We start from the raw sequence: 19,657 nt of genomic DNA on the forward strand, positions 1-19,657 counted from the left end.
ACTTTACAACTTTTGGATGAAGTTGCACTTTAACAATGCAGTGTTTTAATAGTCCTGTAATTTGTAGTCTTGACCCTAACAATGAAGACAGAAATTGCATTCAAAACCACTATACATTCTCTTTAACTTCCTTACTCAATCATGCCTCTGCTATTTAAATTGTCAAGATCTAATCCATTAAATGGAGGTAGAAAATTAACTACCCAGAAACTGAAGGCCCCTTTCACACTTGTGCTACTTTGGACATCGGAGTCGCATGACCAGCCATACCCCATGATTCCCAATGATAACCATTCATATCTGTGCGACTCTAAGTAGTCCCTGTACTACTTTGGTCCAACTTTCAAGCGGGTTGAGGTTTATAGACCTCAAGTTTACACAGAAAAATCCCTGAAAATCACAGTCGCGGCAGTGTGAAAAGGGGCCTAACTGGCACTTTAATTATAAATGTAATTTCACTTCTTGTTTATTTTTAATACCTTGTTCAGGCAAATGTCCTTTATACAAGTACTGTGGACCAAAAACTACGGCGGCGTAACGTATCGTGTTTACGCTGAATGAATGAATGAATGAAAAACTTATATAGCGCGGCACATGCGAACTGAATCGCTTCTGGGCGCTTGATGGTTCCTGTCTCTTGACATCAAAAGAGCAGAGTTTTAATCTGTCTTCTGAAGGCCAGGTGGTTTTCCTCCAACCGAATGCTGGTTGGTAAAGCGTTCCATAGTCTTGGACCCTGGAATGCAAACCTTCTTTCTCCTTTGGATTTGTATCTGGCTTTGGGTGCCTTGATCAGGTTTTGGCCCGTAGATCGCAGAAGGCGAGTGGAATTATGGGGTTCTATCTTGTCGCAAAGATATTGCGGAGCCTTCCCATGGATGCACTTATGTGTCAGACAGAGTGCTTTAAAAGCAATTCTGTCCTTTACTGGCAGCCAGTGAAGGGTTCTCAGTGAAGGTGAGATTGATTCCCATGTTTTTTTCCCAGTCACAAGTCTGGCGGCTGTATTCTGAACGACTTGCAGACGAGAGATTTGGTACTTTGGGAGTCTGAGGTAGAGGGCATTTGCGTAATCCAATCTGGAGTTCACAATTGTTCCCACCACGACTGCTACGTCTTCCTTAGGGATAAATGGAATAAGTCTGCGTAGTAGGCGCAGTAGATGGTGAGAACTGCTGACTACTGACCCTATTTGTGCGTCCATTGTCATGTAGGTATCAAAAATGACCCCAAGACTTTTGACTTTGGAGCTAGGGGTGATGATTTGGCCCAGAATGGGCGGGGGTGTCCAGGTTGTTGCCAGTTGACTCTTGCGACTGGCCTGAAACAGGAGAAGTTCTGTTTTGGAATTGTTGAGTTTAAGATAACTCTTAGACATCCAGTTTTCTATCAAAGAGAGACATTTCTCTAAACTGGAATGATGATCCTTTTTGTTGCAGATGCGAAAATACAGTTGCGTATCGTCTGCATAAGAGTGATAGAGTAGTTTTTGGCTACTGATAATATCAAAGAGAGGACGGAGATAGATATTGAAAAGCACCGGTGACAGGGGGGATCCTTGGGGGACTCCGCATGACACCGTGCGCCTCTCGGATACGAAAGATCCCAGTTTAACTGTTTGTGAACGGTTTTCCAAGAAGGAGGAAAACCATGGTATGTCACCTTCTGCGACTCTGGCTACCTCAGCCAGACGCCTCAGTAACAGTTTGTGGTCTACTGTGTCGAAGGCTGCGCTTAGGTCCAGCAGAACCAGGAGACAAGATTCTCCTTCGTCTGCGGCCTCAAGGGCGTCGTCCCATATTTTGAGTAAAGCTGTTTCTGTCCCGTGTCCGGGACGGAAGCCTGATTGTAAGGGATCCAGTAGATTATGGGTATCTAGATGCTGTTGCAGCTGTTGTACCACTGTTTTTTCCAGTACCTTGGAGAAGACATTTAGGCCTGTTATGGGGCGACGGTGAGTTGGGTCCTTGGGGTCGAGGGTTGGTTTTTTCAAGATGGGCTGGATTGTGCCCTCTTTCAGCAGGGAGGGCACTATGCCTTCCTTAAATGACTGGTTTATAAGCTGCGTGATAGGTGGTGCCAGGATGTCAGCACATTCCTTCAGCAGTTTAGTTGGGATAATATCATTGGGCGCAGTGCTGTTTCGCAGAGTGCCGATGATATTTTTTGTAGCATCGATGGAGATGGGTTTCAGAGTGAACTTTGTTGCCTGTAGAAGTTTTCTCTCGGTGTTGTGTGGTGGGCTGAGGGGGGTATTGTTTTGCAGAATGCTTTCCCGGATTCCCTCAATTTTATTGATAAAGAAATCCGATAATTCATCACAAAACTCTTGGGTGTCTGAATTGGGGGCTTCAAGGCATCCTGGATTCATGGTCTGAGTGACCATCTTGAAAAGTTCACGGGGGCGGTTTAGGGCATTGTTGATCGCCATAGAAAAATGTTGTTTCTTGGTTTTGAAGATTTCTTTATGATATTTTCTTGTTATTATCTTGTAGGTGATGAGGTTTTCCTCTGAAGCGCTTCTTTTCCAGGCGGCTTCCGCCCTTCTGCGCTCTTGCCTCAGTAGTGACAGCTGGTTGTTGAACCAGCCGGACTTTTTTTCCTGGGTGCGGGCTTTGCGTTTCGGTGCTACTAAGTCGGCTGACTCTAGTAGGGCTGCATTTAAGGCATCCAGTGTATCTGAAGCTGTTTGAAGTGGATGGATTGTTTTGATTTTAACTCCCAAGGTAGATTTGAAGAGTTCCGAATGGAGCTTCTTCTGTGATCTAGTCCAGTGTGTGGTCACCGGCTTGGGTGCTTTTATCTGTGGGGGAATTTTGGGAATTATGAATTTAATTGCATGGTGGTCTGTCCATGGCAATGGTTCATTTTCCAAAATGCTTATCTTCAGATTTTGTCTGAAAATTAAGTCGAGCGTGTGTCCTGAAGCATGAGTAGGCCCACATATAAGTTGCTGTAGCTCTAACCCTTCCAGGTGGTCAATACAGGCATCAGCAATGGGGTCTTGTGAGGAGTTGGCCCAGAGATTGAAATCTCCGAGCAGCAAGAGGCGTTTGCTGTTAAGGGTATAAGTGGAAAAAAACTCCGTTAATGAAGGCAGAAGCTGCGATTTTGGCCCGGGTGGCCTATAGCAGAGAAGAATGTGAACAGTCTCCTGGGGGTTTGTTTGAAGTTGAAGAGTAAGGGTTTCCATGAATGGAAGAGGATTTTTAAGGACCGGTTTAGTGATCGCAAGATGAGTCTTATGGATCACCGCTAGACCTCCTCCTCTTTGCCCTATTCTATTTTCCGTTATAATTCAATAGTTTTCTGGCACCAGTTCTCCGAGAATGGTGTTGCAGTCGTCTGAGAGCCAGCTTTCTGTAATAAAGAGGCAGTCTAGATCGTGTTGTAGTATGAAATCATGGACTTCTGATCGGTGTTTTACTGCCGATCTTGTGTTGATCAAAGCACATGAAATGTGCTTAACCTGGGGTAAATGGTTGAAATTTTTGATGATCGATCGTCGATCGATTCTTAAAAGATGCTCTATTTTTAAGGCCTTTATGGTGACGGCTGGTAACGATGTGGCGAAACGTCTCAGACCCCGAATGGTTTCTGCAGCGTATCGTCGATTAGCCATAGTCGCCAGTCACCGGAGGGGGCGCAGGTGTGGAGTGGTGACGGAGGGAAGATTCTCTGAATCCTCTCCCCCGGCTTGGTCCAGAGGAAGGCAAAAAAACCCTGGCCGAGCTGAGCCAATATGCTGCGGCGGGGAAAAAAATTCCTTCCTGATCCCTGAAAGGCGATCGGATAAACCCTGGATCAAGTGTTGTTGGTTTTTGAGGGGGGGGGGGGGGGGGAGAAATGTCACTATTGCTGGGGTGTACCAAGATGGCCGCTGATCAGGACACAGGCCTCAAGGTAGGGGGCTAAAAGCTGGCTAATTAAGTTAGATTTGTTGAATCCGGGGGAGGATGGGATCCTCCAAGGATAGGGGGGTGTTTCAGGGCAGTTTTGGGTGAATTTAGAAAATTCGTTTGCCTGTGTCAGGGCGTCTGCGGCGCGCCGCTAGGCCGCGGCTGAAGCCGCGGTCTTTCCTAAGCACGGCGGCCGCGAATCTGAGCTAGGCTGGCGCGGATGCGAAAGAGCATCGAAAATTGCCTCGGAGGTGGCGATGGGGTGGCGGGGGGATGCCCCAATTGTAGGTGGCAGTGTGGGAGACGATGGGGGGTAAAGAAGAGAGGGGACCGCAGTAATTAAGCTGGAGAGATGGCTGTCCTTAGGACGGCCATCCGTGGTTCCAGGGAGGAATAGATGGCCCTGAGAGACAGGGTCTTACCTGCGGCGGAGAGGGGTCCAAGGGGGTGGAAGGCGCTGGTCCTGGAGCTGCAAGTTGGCTGTGCAGCAAGGTTTGAAGGAGCCTGCCTGCCTGGCTGGTAGCTGACTAGCTAGCTGTCTGGTCCCTGGGTGAGAGCAGACTCGAAGCGGAAGGTCCGGAGCGTCCTACTCCACCACTGACTGACTGCTCACTGAGAGAAAAGACACACGTTACACCGCCACAAGTTTTCAGCGTTGGTGCCTGATCCTCAAAGCACTTACCTGTAAACTTGCGGCGGTGTAACGTAAACCCGTCCAGCGCAATTCAAATGGGGCGTGTACCATTTAAATTAGGCGCGCTCCCGCGCCGGATGTTCTGCGCATGCTCAGTTCGCAATTTTCCCGACGTGCTTTGCGCGAAATTACGGCGGCCCGACATGTTTGTGAATCGCGATGTGCGTAACGTACTTACGCCGGGAAAAAAACAATTCAAAATCGACGCGGGAACGACGGCCATACTTTAACATGGGCTGTGTAAAGTTAAGCCATGTTAAAGCATGACTAACTTTGCGACAGGAAAAAAAGACTTGCGACGACGTAACGAATGCGAAAACCTTCGTGGATCGCCGTAAATGCTCATTTGCATACCCGACGCTGGAAAACGACGCGATCTCCACCCAGCGGCGGCCGAAGTATTGCATCCTAAGATCCGACTGTGTAAGACTGTAAGTCAATTACACCTGTCGGATCTAAGGGCTATCTATGTGGAACTGATTCTATGAATCAGTCGCATAGATAGGACAAGAGATACGACGGCGTATCAGGAGATACGCCGTCGTATCTATTCTGTGAATCTGGCCCTGTATGCTTGCCTTTTATTTCTCATAGTCTAGATTTATATATGTTAAAATATTTTCCGAACCTTTTAATACAATGAAGTAATATTTAAAGTAATGTGTTTCCATTAAAATAAGTAATATGTTTCCCTTAGAAGATATTATACTTTCTATAAGTCATAAGTGTTAGAGGTGTTGTTGAACTCGAACATTTTCTTAACATGTATTTTTGTATTTGTAGTATCTTGGTAATAGAAGTTCATTGTCTTAGTGAGCCTACTGACGGAGTTACATTGTACATCACTGTCTCACCCATTCAGCAGACAAAATATCTGAAGGTTATGGATCTACCATGATCCCTTTGCCTCAGTTTTTTCCATCAGACACAATATTTGCCTCTGATACTGTGTGATGGTGATCCGTGATATTCCATACTTTTGTTCCATTTGAGTACTTTTATTATGATAAAGGATTTGCATAGCTTACCTCCTATAGCTGTGAATTACATTGCAGTGATTCATGGTATTTTGTTCTATAGGTTCTACATATACAGTATCTGACAAAAGTGAGTACACCCCTCACATTTTTGTAAATATTTTATTATATCTTTTCATGTGACAACACTGAAGAAATGACACTTTGCTACAATGTAAAGTAGTGAGTGTACAGCTTGTATAACTGTGTAAATTTGCTGTCCCCCCAAAATAACTCAACACACAGCCATTAATTGTCTAAACAGCTGGCAACTAAAGTGAGTACACCCCTAAGTTAAAATTGTCCAAATTAGGCCTAATTAGCCATTTTCCCTCCCCGATGTCATGTGACTCGTTAGTGTTACAAGGTCTCAAGTGTGAATTTGGGAGCAGGTGTGTTATTTTGGTGTCATCTCTCTCGATCGAAGTGCAACATGGCACCTCATGACAAAGAACTCTGAGCATCGGAAAAAAAGAATTGTTGCTCTACATAAAGATGGCCTGGGCTGTAAGACCCTGAAACTGAGCTGCAGCACGGTGACAAGACCATACAGCAGTTTAACAGGACAGGTTCCACTCAGAACATGGTCTCGCCATGGTCGACCAAAGTTGAGTGCACGTGCTCAGCTTCCTATTCAGAGGTTGTCTTTGGGAAATATACAGAGGTTGAAGGGGTGGGGGGTCAGCCTGTCAGTGCTCAGACCATATGCCGCATACTGCATCAAGAAAGCCTGCAAATGGTTTTGCTTAAGACAAGCAGACTAGGGACATGGATTACTGGAACTGTGATCTGATGAGACCAACTTATTTGGTTCAGATGGTGTCAAGCGTGTGTGGCAGCAACCAGGTGAGGAGTACAAAGACAAGTGTGTCTTGCCTACAGTCAATCATTGGTGGTGGGAGTGTCATGGTCTGGGGCTGCATGAGGGCTGCCGGCACTGGTGAGCTACGGTTTATTGAGGGAACCTCAAACGGGAGCATCCTCAAATGGAAGGTGGAGTAGCACAAGATCTCTAACATCCACCAGCCCCGTGATGTTGTCATGGAGAAGAAGAGGACTCAAGTGGCAACCTGTGAAGCTCTGGTGGACTCCAAACCCAAGACGGTTAAGGCAGTGCTGGAAAATAATGGTGGCTACACAAAATATTGACATGTTGGGCCCAATTTGGACATTTTAACTTGGGGGTGTACTCACTTTTGTTGCCAGAGGTTTAGTCATTAATGGCTGTGTGTTGAGTTATTTTAAGGGGACAGCAAAGTTACACTGTTATACAAGCTGTACACTCACTACTTTACATTGTAGCAAAATGTAATTTCTTCAGTGTTGTCACATGAAAAGATATAATAAAATATTTACAAAAATGTGAGGAGTGTACTCACTTTTGTGAGATATTGTAAAAGTAGATACATTGTGTCATGCTGCCTTAAATTGCAAACTGAAAATTATACTAAAGTCTTGTGTTTTTTTATGTTAAAGATAAAAAAACATGTTCTACTTACCTGTAGTGGATTTGCACAGAGCAGCCCAGATCCTCCTCTTCTTGGGTCCCTCTTCGATGCTCCTGGCCCCTCCCTGCTGTTGAGTTCCCTCACAGCAAGCCGCACCACAGCTCACTGTGTCTATTCAGACACGGGGGCCCACCCCCCTATCTTCCTCATTGGATGACTGGATTGACAGCAACCTTCTACCATTAGGATAAATGTTAGGTTGACAAGTAAATGGCTTGAATTTTTCAGTCTTGGTCATTGTCAATCACTGGAATCCTCTCAGTCTTCATCTTTTTGGTGTCACCATTGGCTATACACCCTTCTCCCAATTGTCCGCATTGGGGGTTTGAATGCTATATGGAGTCAACAGGGAGAAAAGTGAAGAGAGGAGATTGTTGTAATAATGTAACAGCATTGCCCAAGTCTGGTTAGCTTGTGTATTTGGTTTACAGTACAGGTCACTTTAAGAAGTGGAAATTATCTATCAGTTTGACACATTAATATGCTAATTTGACCTTTAGGCCTCTTTCACACTGAGGAGTTTTTCAGGTGGTATAGCGCTAAAAATAGCACCTAAATACCGCCTGAAAAACTCCTGCCCAGCCTTCTCAATGTGGAAGCCCGAGGGCTTTCACACTGAGGCGATGCGCTGGCAGGAGAGAAAAAAATCTCCTGCAAGCAGCATCTTTTGGAGCGGTGAGAGAGCGGTGTATATGCCTCCACTGCCCTGTGTGAAAGGGGCCTTACTGTATACTTTTGTTAATTATCAAATAAAAAAATATTTTATACATGTCCCATTTAAATGCTCATCTGCCACTTTCCTCTGCTTTTTATTGCAGCCATTCCTTCCTCTGTCTGACAGTGGGGTTATTTATGACTCAGATGAAAGTATTCCAAGTGATGATGATGAGGATGATGATGCATTTCTCTCTGATACACAAATACAAGAGCACACAAATTCTAGTTCTTACAGGTAAAAGAGATAATGAATTTACTTTTGTTGTACACATGCATTTGTACTTGGCAACCTGCTTACAAATCTTATTGTGCCACTTTTTTGCTTTTAGTAGCAGGAGAGGACAGTAAAGTCCACAGATGGTGTCAGAACTGCATGGCTGAATGTTTAGAATTGTTTTTTTAGCAAAAGCTAATTGGGGAAAGATTGATATAATGAAGCAAAATTGTATGGGCATCTTTTTAAGAAAAAAACATAAGTAGACTTGAAAATAAGAAGTTCTTCCAAAACGCTCAGCAGTTTTTGAAGGTAGTGTGGAAATTTGGTGTAATTATGATATTGGATAATGAAGTTTTAGGGTGCAGAGTTTCTTAACCACTTTAAGACCGGGCCTATTTTTCAGACTTTACAAGTTTAAAATCTTTTATTTATTTTTTTTGCTAGAAAATTACTTTGAACCCCCAAACTTTATATATATATTTTTTATAACACCCTTAAGAATAAAATGGCGGTCGTTGCAATACTTTTTGTCACACCGTATTTGTGCATCAGTGCACCATTTGGGAGGAAAAAAATGCACTTGTCTTATTTTTTAATAAAAAAAAAAAACAGTAAAGTTAGCCTAATTTTTTAATATTGTGAAAGATGATGTTACGCCAAGTAAACTGATACCCAACATGTCACGCTTCAAAGATGCGCCCGCGCGTGGAAAGGTGACAAACTTTTCCCCTTTAAAAATCTCCATAGGCGACATTTAAAAAATTCTACAGGTTGCATGTTTTGAGTGACAGTAAAGGTCTAGGGCTAAAATGGTTTGAACACCGTTTTCATATGCGGCCGCTACTCACGTATGCGCTCGCTTCTGCACGCAAGCTCGGCAGGACAGAGCACATTTAAAATATATATATATATATATATATATATATATATATATATATATATATATATATATATATATATCGTATTTTACATTTCTTTTTTTTTTTTTTACAATGTTCTTTAAAAAAAAAAAAAAAAATGTGTCACTTTTATTCCTATGTAAACATCCCTTGTAATAGAAAAAAAGCATAACAGGACCTCTTAACCACTTCCATACAGGGCATTTTCACCCCCTTCCTGCCCAGACCAATTTTTAGTTTTCAGCACTGTCGCACTTTGAATGACAATTGCGCGGTCGTGCGACGTGGCTCCCAAACAAAATTAACGCCCTTTTTTTCCCACAAATAGAGCTTTCTTTTGGTTAGGGGTGCAACGGATCGTCATTGATCCGTGATCCGCACGGATCAACCTAGTCGGATCGGCACACATGTGATCCGTATGATCCGTAGATTGTGAGCTCCCTCAGCCTCCTCTCACTCCAGTACACTGACTGACAGGAAAGGAGGAGGGGGGAAACTAAACACTAGCACTCGGCCAATCAGGATGCAGAACAGAAGCAACGACCCAGAGCTGCCCTGCCTCCAAACCAATCAGCGGGGGCGTTACAAGCAGGCAGCGTGTGTGTCAGTGTTTTTGCCGGAGCCGTGTGTGAAGGGAGAAGGAGACGTGGTGCGGAGCCCGGGGGGGGGGGGGGGGGGGGAGGCCGAGTGTTTGTTCCTGGACGGGGGAGGATGCTCTTCGGCATCCCCAGCACTGAATACATTGTATAAGCCTGACACATCCCTCCCCTCCACACCGTGTGTCCTGTCTTCTCACACACACACACTATGGGGACAAAATCATCCCCCACAATAATCACTGACAGGTGGAGGAGCCCTGCTGTGTGTGTTCGATCATATATTTCATCGTTATTTTCAACACAAAACTGAGCTTATATGCTTAAAATACAGTATTTAGAAATCCAACGGACTGTTTAGTTTTAAAAGCAACAGCAAACCTTGCATGCTTGCTAATGTGACAGAACACCTTTTATTTTTACATTTAACATTTAGTTAGCCCAGGCCCAGGCTTTGGTGACCGCTGTAAAATCATTTGACCCAGAGGGGGTCCCAAACGCCAGGTTGAGAACCACTGCTTTAGAAGATCTTGCAAACTTGGGTACCTGTTTAAGAAACACTGCACTACCAAATTATGTAAATTTGTCACGCTTGATCTGCTTGCGGCAGAGATTACTAATTGAAGCAGTGCGATCAGCTGCACATGTGCTAAAAAAAGGCCCACACAGATGAGCTGTGGAAAGTGGGACGGGAGATAACGGCTCCATAATCTGATGGCATAGTATGGTTGCTAAGGATGAGCTCAAGTGTGTTTGCAACCTACACGTGCACTGTTATCATCTTTTCATCACTTGTTGCTATGTTGGTAGATTTTTTTAATCTTCTGCCTGGGTGAAATGTTCTATTGATTAAAGCAGCGAAACGCCCGTAGCAAACGCTTGTTGTCGCGCTAGTCGCTTGAATCGAGCGTTTCCATTACTTTCTATGGGAAATAAAAACGCTCAAAAACGACCAAACCGCCCGATACGCGCTTCAGGCGTTCAGCATCAGGCGGCTTGGAGTGGAGATGTGAACCATCTCCATAGGGAATAATGTATTTTTTTTTTAGCGTATTTGAGCGTCGCACTTTAGGCGACAAAACGCTCAGGTGTGAATGCAGCCTAACTTTCTATACTCACAGTCACAATAAGTGATAAGTGAACATACTGCTGGTTTCAAACTGCTCTACCTATCTCCACTCCAACACACTACAAGAGCTGGCTATGGGAAGTTATATTTTAATGCGTGGGGTGGGACTTTAAGCACTGAGCCGTTATTGGAGAAAGTAATAATCACTTTGTCCAATCAGGGCTCTGACAGTGCTAATTGGCAAAGCCTTGCACCTGACCAGCAAGGCTTCATCCAATTAGGGCCTTAGAAGTTTTAGGGTGCAGAGTTTCTTAACCACTTTAAGACCGGGCCTATTTTTCAGACTTTACAAGTTTAAAATCTTTTATTTATTTTTTTTGCTAGAAAATTACTTTGAACCCCCAAACTTTATATATATATTTTTTATAACACCCTTAAGAATAAAATGGCGGTCGTTGCAATACTTTTTGTCACACCGTATTTGTGCATCAGTGCACCATTTGGGAGGAAAAAAATGCACTTGTCTTATTTTTTAATAAAAAAAAAAAACAGTAAAGTTAGCCTAATTTTTTAATATTGTGAAAGATGATGTTACGCCAAGTAAACTGATACCCAACATGTCACGCTTCAAAGATGCGCCCGCGCGTGGAAAGGTGACAAACTTTTCCCCTTTAAAAATCTCCATAGGCGACATTTAAAAAATTCTACAGGTTGCATGTTTTGAGTGACAGTAAAGGTCTAGGGCTAAAATGGTTTGAACACCGTTTTCATATGCGGCCGCTACTCACGTATGCGCTCGCTTCTGCACGCAAGCTCGGCAGGACAGAGCACATTTAAAATATATATATATATATATATATATATATATATATATATATATATATATATATATATATATCGTATTTTACATTTCTTTTTTTTTTTTTTACAATGTTCTTTAAAAAAAAAAAAAAAAATGTGTCACTTTTATTCCTATGTAAACATCCCTTGTAATAGAAAAAAAGCATAACAGGACCTCTTAACCACTTCCATACAGGGCATTTTCACCCCCTTCCTGCCCAGACCAATTTTTAGTTTTCAGCACTGTCGCACTTTGAATGACAATTGCGCGGTCGTGCGACGTGGCTCCCAAACAAAATTAACGCCCTTTTTTTCCCACAAATAGAGCTTTCTTTTGGTTAGGGGTGCAACGGATCGTCATTGATCCGTGATCCGCACGGATCAACCTAGTCGGATCGGCACACATGTGATCCGTATGATCTGTAGATTGTGAGCTCCCTCAGCCTCCTCTCACTCCAGTACACTGACTGACAGGAAAGGAGGAGGGGGGAAACTAAACACTAGCACTCGGCCAATCAGGATGCAGAACAGAAGCAACGACCCAGAGCTGCCCTGCCTCCAAACCAATCAGCGGGGGCGTTACAAGCAGGCAGCGTGTGTGTCAGTGTTTTTGCCGGAGCCGTGTGTGAAGGGAGAAGGAGACGTGGTGCGGAGCCCGGGGGGGGGGGGGAGGGGGAGGCCGAGTGTTTGTTCCTGGACGGGGGAGGATGCTCTTCGGCATCCCCAGCACTGAATACATTGTATAAGCCTGACACATCCCTCCCCTCCACACCGTGTGTCCTGTCTTCTCACACACACACACTATGGGGACAAAATCATCCCCCACAATAATCACTGACAGGTGGAGGAGCCCTGCTGTGTGTGTTCGATCATATATTTCATCGTTATTTTCAACACAAAACTGAGCTTATATGCTTAAAATACAGTATTTAGAAATCCAACGGACTGTTTAGTTTTAAAAGCAACAGCAAACCTTGCATGCTTGCTAATGTGACAGAACACCTTTTATTTTTACATTTAACATTTAGTTAGCCCAGGCCCAGGCTTTGGTGACCGCTGTAAAATCATTTGACCCAGAGGGGGTCCCAAACACCAGGTTGAGAACCACTGCTTTAGAAGATCTTGCAAACTTGGGTACCTGTTTAAGAAACACTGCACTACCAAATTATGTAAATTTGTCACGCTTGATCTGCTTGCGGCAGAGATTACTAATTGAAGCAGTGCGATCAGCTGCACATGTGCTAAAAAAAGGCCCACACAGATGAGCTGTGGAAAGTGGGACGGGAGATAACGGCTCCATAATCTGATGGCATAGTATGGTTGCTAAGGATGAGCTCAAGTGTGTTTGCAACCTACACGTGCACTGTTATCATCTTTTCATCACTTGTTGCTATGTTGGTAGATTTTTTTAATCTTCTGCCTGGGTGAAATGTTCTATTGATTAAAGCAGCGAAACGCCCGTAGCAAACGCTTGTTGTCGCGCTAGTCGCTTGAATCGAGCGTTTCCATTACTTTCTATGGGAAATAAAAACGCTCAAAAACGACCAAACCGCCCGATACGCGCTTCAGGCGTTCAGCATCAGGCGGCTTGGAGTGGAGATGTGAACCATCTCCATAGGGAATAATGTATTTTTTTTTTAGCGTATTTGAGCGTCGCACTTTAGGCGACAAAACGCTCAGGTGTGAATGCAGCCTAACTTTCTATACTCACAGTCACAATAAGTGATAAGTGAACATACTGCTGGTTTCAAACTGCTCTACCTATCTCCACTCCAACACACTACAAGAGCTGGCTATGGGAAGTTATATTTTAATGCGTGGGGTGGGACTTTAAGCACTGAGCCGTTATTGGAGAAAGTAATAATCACTTTGTCCAATCAGGGCTCTGACAGTGCTAATTGGCAAAGCCTTGCACCTGACCAGCAAGGCTTCATCCAATTAGGGCCTTAGAATGCACTGAGTGCTTCACACTGAACTACCCGCAAATTCGGATGTTCGCCGAACGGGCTGAACATTTGCTCGATGCAACCTGTTCGCCATCTCTAATGGTTAATAGAGTTGACTGCCTATATAATGAGGAATTGATAAAAGCTTAAAATATAGAAATTGTATGTTTTGTAATTCTTATTTTAACTGTTGTATAAAAAAAAAATAAGCCACATAATGTAAATTGGCAACTGTCTTTAGGGCTCATGTACACTGACAGTGTTTACCTGTGCTTCACATACATTTTTAAACACACATTCAAATGCAGGTCAGCTAATTCCTATTGACTTTGTTGTGTTTCTTCAGATGCAGCTTTTCTAATTGTGGTGCATTTGAACTTTAGGCAAAACGGGTCAAACATACCCTTTTCTTGTCTAAAGCTTCTCTTTCTATTTGAACACATGTTTCAGCAGCACTCAGTTCGATTGGCAACAGCTGCATTTGACATGAACACACTAATAGTTCTAAAGTACTTCCTTAATGAGATGTGGAGATTTGTTTATTACTTGTAGTATGACACTTTTAAAGCATAATTCTTATGCATTTTATATAACCATATTCTGTTTTTTGTTTTTTTGTTTTTTAGCTGGACCCTTGTACGACTAGCAATGGTGAAGCTTGCGGTTCATAATCTTAAGAATTTCTTTCCAATCGCTGGACTGGAATTAACAGGTTGGTCTTTCTCTTTACCATTAGGTTTCTTAAACCTTTAATTTCATAGTTGGCACACTTTTCAGTGCTTGGAGGGCTTTAATAACATGAAGGATATTGGAGGCCTTCTTTTCTTGAGATTCTGGTCCACGTTGACATGATTACATCGTGTAATATTCACACATTTGTCAACTGCACATTCCTGCTGAAAATCTACCATTCTACCACATCCCAAAGGTGTTCTGTTGGATTCAGATCCAGTGACTGGCCTACTATTTGTACATTACATTTTTAGAGGATTCATATGTCCAGTTTTGATGAGCAGGTGCCAACTGTAGCTTTCATTTTAGCTTTGTGGTGGTGGCTGGCAGAAGTTGTCTTTTTAATGTTGTAGTCGATCAACCTCAGGGTTCAACATTTATTCTGAGATGTTTCTTATCTTATCTAATCACAGTTAGTGGTTATCTTAGTTGTCATAGCTGTCAATTGCAACCAGTCTGGTCGTTTTTCTCCCTGATCTCCTGTTTTTTTCCTCAAAACTGCTGCTCCCTGGATGTTTTTTGCACTAATCTGAGTAAACTCTAGAGATTGTTTTGTGTTAAAATCCCAGTAAATCACCCGTTACAGAAATATTCATACCGGCCTATTTGGTACCATGCAACGGGTCAAAATCACTGAGATCCTTTTATATTTTCTTTTCATTCTAGTATTTGATGCGAACAGGTGTTCCTAGTTAATTGCTTGGTTGTGTATAGATAGACAGACAGATTAATTTAATTTGCTTCAGATTTAACTATCTTAATCATACAGGACAGAAGACTTCAAGACTTGTAGTCATAGAGCATGGATTTATATATTGCTACTGTCAGGTGATTGGGCACCTGCAAAAGCATTGCTGGGAATGCCCCCAATGCATCCTCATATAATCACCCTCTATGAAACCCCATTTTTTTTTAATAGTGTTTTATAGTGACAGACCTCTTCTATTGAGTTTCTTGGATGACACTGCTCTCAGAATTTTGTAGTAAAAGGTTTCATCGGGTGAACCTGCTTGCTAAAAGTATCTTTTACGCAAGCTTTTTGACGTGAATGACTAATTGGGGAACCCCTTGATACGTTTAGAAAGGAAGGTATTGGCCTACTCCTATCGTAGATACTACCTGTTTCCATAGAAAGGGAACCCTTTCATTCCATCCAGGCATCCTTCTCTATATTAAAAGTGGGTCTGGCCTTTTATTGCAAGCCTTGGACCCCAAAATCCTCTAAAGTCTAGCCAGAAGCCCCCTTCATCTTCTGATATTTTCTCAGATCAGGGGAATTTATTGCATAAGTGGGCTTCCAAGATGCCTATGTTAACATTTCCATCTTTCCCTCACACCAATGCTTTACTGTCGGAGATTTCAAGAGTCCTTACAAAAGTACTGGCTCTGCTCCTGGCTCTAAGATCTCAGGGCATTGACGTCATGGGTTCCCTGGATAGACATGGAAGTTTCCTCAGCCACAGTGTTGGTTTCCAGCATTAAAAGGACAATTCAGTACTTTTAAACCTTCAGATGGTGATTAATTTCAAGATGTCTGCCTACCATCCTTCCCATCTCCTGGAGTATTTGGAACTGATTTTGGGCAGGAACAAAATGTCCTTCCTCAGCAAAGGATTCCTTCTATGAGGTCCAGTTGCCGGACTCTCAGGTCAACCAGGCTTCCCACAACGCTCTTCTAAATGAAGGTTATGGGTCTTATGGCAGCCTCCCTCAAGCCCTTTTTTACTCGAGACCCTTGCAAATCAACATTTTAATGATGGGGGACAAGCAGATTCTTTCTTTGGATTGCCCACTACTGCTGTGCAGCTAGGTAAAAGTCTCCCTGATATGGTAGACTTGCGACTCCGCCCTAGAATCTGGGAAATTGTTCCTTTTACTGTCTGTCCTGTTAGGCAGGGACAGGAGATGCAGTTCCTTTACTGTCCCGGCAACCTGGTCTCAACAGGATTCGATGCTCCACAGCAATGTTTTGGAACTAGGAGCCATATGATTATCCTACGCTGGACCCATCGAATACATGGTCAGCCAGTCAGGTTGCAGTCAGACAACGCCATGTCTGTGACCTACATAAACCACCAAGAGAATACCAAAAGTTGGACAGCCCTGAAGGAAGCAAGTCAGGTACTCTCCTGGGCAGAGAACCACATTTCAATCTCTATCTACAAAACTGGAGTGAAAAATTGGCAAGTGGACTTCCTAAGTCACCAATGCCTGGACTTGGGCGAGTGGGCTTTCCATCCAAAGATCTTCCTGATTCTCTGTCAGAAATGGAGAACACCAGGTGTGCATGTTTAGACTGGTATATGCATTCCCTACAGCAAGCATTCTTCTTGGACTACTCCACAAGATAGCGGAAGAACAGATTCAGGTAATCCTCATCACCCCAAATTGGCCCAGGAGAACTTGGGTACCCAAACATGCAGATTTCTGGCAGATGGCCCAAACAGCTCAGACTTCCTGTCTCAAGGCTTTCTGTTCCATCTTCTCAGTTGCTGGCTTTAACAGCATTGCTTTTTAAAAGCCAAGTCCTAAATAATAGGGGTATTTCTGATTTCGTCATATCCATCTTCCTCAAGATGAGAAAATCTACCTAGGTAAGTAAAAATTCCCAATTGTTCCCATTGTTTGTATCTTGCCAATATTCTGCATTCTGAAAAATTAAAGATGTCTTGTAAACATTATAAATTCTTTTTTTTTTTTTTTTTTTTTTTTAGAGCTACCTGTTAAGTCCCCGCTTGGTATTGCTGTTGTCAAAAACCTAGAAAAGTGGGAACAGATTCTGCATGAGAGAATGGACCAGTTTGGGGGCCCACCTCCTAATTATATAAACACTCTTCCAACTGAGCTGGCTGTGGGTGCAGGACCTGCTATTCTTCGGCATAAAGCAATGTTGGATCCTGAAAATACACCATTTAAGTGAGTAGAAGTGGTCATCAATGCTAGATGTGGAACATGGCTGACTGATGGTCTGTACTATTTTCATAAATCTGCTTTAAAATAATACAGCAGCTATGTAATACATGTAGATGTTTTCAGCCTGGTTAACATATTTACCAATGTTATATTTGTTTTGATATTTTCTTAAAAGTAATAAGCTTTTAACAAATTATATAATTTTTCAATGTTTAGGGTAAGAAAATTGACACTTGCAGATCAGTATAGATTTTCTGCACGACACAAGGGCCCAGATTCTCAAAGGACTTACGACGGCGTAGTGCCATGTACGCCGTCATAAGTCCGAATGAGAGCCGTCGTTTCTATGCGGCTGATTCTTAGAATCCGATGCGCATAAATTTGGCTAAGATACGAGCGGCGTAAGTCTCTTACACCGTCGTATCTTAGGGTGCATATTTACGCTGGCCGCTAGGTGGCGCTTCCGTAGATTTCCGCGTCGAATATGCTAATGAGCTAGATACGCCGATTCACGAACGTACGTGCGCCCGGCGTATCAAGATACGTCGTTTACGTAAGACATACGCTGGCGTAAAGTTACCCCTCATAAAGCAGGGGTAAGTCATGTTCGGTATGGACGTCGGAAACGTCGGAACAGCGTTGTGTTTTACGTTGTTTGCGTAAGTCGTCCGTGAATGGGGCTGGACGTAAGTTACGTTCACGTCGACTAGGCATTGGGCAGGCGTAATTTAATTCGAAAATTTGACGTGATACTGAGCATGCGCGCGCATGCGCCGTTCGATAAATGCGTAATTTACGTGGGGTCACAAAACATTTACATACAACACGCCCCCTACCAGCCTAGTTTGAATTAGGCAGGCTTACGCCGTATCAGATACACTACGCCGCCGTAACTTAGAGCGGAAGATGTTTCTGAATACGGGACCTGCCGCTCTAAGTTACGGCCGCGTAGTGTATCTGAGATATGCTACGCCCGCCTAAAGATAGGTGCTTTTTTGAGAATCTGGGCCAAGGTCTTTTTTTTCTTGCTGACTATGTCTCTTGTTGAATGCCTGTGTGGAGCTATGCAGCTCCACAAGTGAGGAGGGAGGCATTATTCGGCTGCATGTGTATAATTTGCATTTAAAAAGGGGGTTCGCCCACCCCTGCAAAATTAAAAGCCGGCAGCTACATATACTGAAGCTGCTGACTTTTAATAAAGGGACACTTACCTGTCCTGGAGTCCAGCGATGCCGGCACTGCAGCTGTTTCCATCAGCTGTTGGGTGCTGATGCTGTCATTGCGGGTAAGGGAACCCGGCAGTGTAGCATTACGGCTTTACACCGGGTCCGGAGCCGGGCTGTGATGTAATGCGTCGCAGTCTGGACTCCCGGAAGTGGGGACAGGTTACCTGTCAGACCGGTATCCGCTGTCCTCTCCCCCTCCCCGAAAGGTGCCAAATGTGGCATCGGAGGGGAGGAGACAAATGAGCAGAAGTTCCACTTTTGGGTGGAACTCCGCTTTACGCTATTAAGCTTTGTGAACAGTTTTTTTATTAAGGCTGTTAAGGTTAGCCTGGTAAACACATGAAAATGGTCCTAAAGATCCATCTGCTGGCTGGAAATTGTAAATCTAAATTACTTCTATGTAATTCATATATAGCAGGCTAAAAATATTATAGTGTTTGTAAAGGCATACTTATTTAAAAATAACAATCATGTAATACTTACAGGCTCTTTGTAATGGTACAGAGCAGGCGCGAACCTCCCACATCGGCGCTCTTGGCTCCTCCCTTTCTCAGTGCACCCAATAGCAAGCTGCTTCTTATGGTGGTGCTCCTATAGGCTCGATCCTCTGTTGACACACAGTGCGGCTCATGCTCGCTCCCTCCTCACAGCATTTGATTGCCATTTCCTCTTGCTGCTGTCTCTGAGCTTGTTAGAGGGGAGAAAGAGAACCAGCGCTGCTGCAGACAGGCACAGCACTGGATAGATACAGGACTCGGATAAATATTTAAGGAAGGGGGGTGGGGGACAACTAGTGAAAGATTTTTTTATTTATTTTTGCCTTTTATGCAGGTAATGCAATGTGGTAAAAAAAAAAACTTCTGGCTTTAGAACCACTTTAGAAATACATATGTCTTTCTCGTGAATTGTGGGACACGTCTTAAACCTTCTGTTAATGCTGTTGCGTACCCGAGCAAAGGATACAACAACAGAAAAACCTGTTGGTGCACTATTACCCATGCTTCGGTTTTTTGCTAGTATCCTCATGAGCAGAGATTCTCAAATTACGGCCCTCCAGCTGTTGCGGAACTACACATCCCATGAGGCATGGCAAAACTCTGACATTCACAGACGTGACTAGGCATGATGGGAATTGTAGTTTTTGAACAACTGGAGGGCCGTAGTTTGAAGACCCCTGCTCATGAGAGTGGCTGTATTATCTAAAGCTCTGATTGTTTTCTGCAGTCATGAACTACTGCTGGTAGATTCAGATCATATATGGTATATACTGGCGGACTTCCCATTTATTTTGTCCAATTAGCACATTTTCCCAATTCCTTATCTATACAGGTGTTTTTTGTTTTCAACAGTTGGCTTCCTGTTCACACAGGACTTTGCTGTTTAGG

At 43.5% G+C, this 19,657-nt stretch overlaps 1 protein-coding gene across 9 annotated transcripts in view; it reads left to right on the top strand.

Annotated features, from left to right (window-relative positions):
* The window catches only part of DMXL2 (Dmx like 2), a 250,506-nt gene that overhangs the window by 185,475 nt on the left and 45,374 nt on the right, over positions 1–19,657 (top strand). For all 9 annotated transcript variants that reach the window (XM_040342664.1, XM_040342667.1, XM_040342665.1 and 6 more), the window contains 3 exons: positions 7,936–8,069; positions 14,028–14,113; positions 16,848–17,049. In XM_040342664.1, coding sequence (XP_040198598.1) covers positions 7,936–8,069; positions 14,028–14,113; positions 16,848–17,049 — 422 coding nt within the window. The remainder of the gene's footprint in view (positions 1–7,935; positions 8,070–14,027; positions 14,114–16,847; positions 17,050–19,657) is intronic.

The sequence above is a fragment of the Rana temporaria genome, chromosome 3 (assembly GCF_905171775.1).
Source record: "Rana temporaria chromosome 3, aRanTem1.1, whole genome shotgun sequence".
NCBI classification, from domain to species: Eukaryota; Metazoa; Chordata; class Amphibia; order Anura; family Ranidae; genus Rana; species Rana temporaria.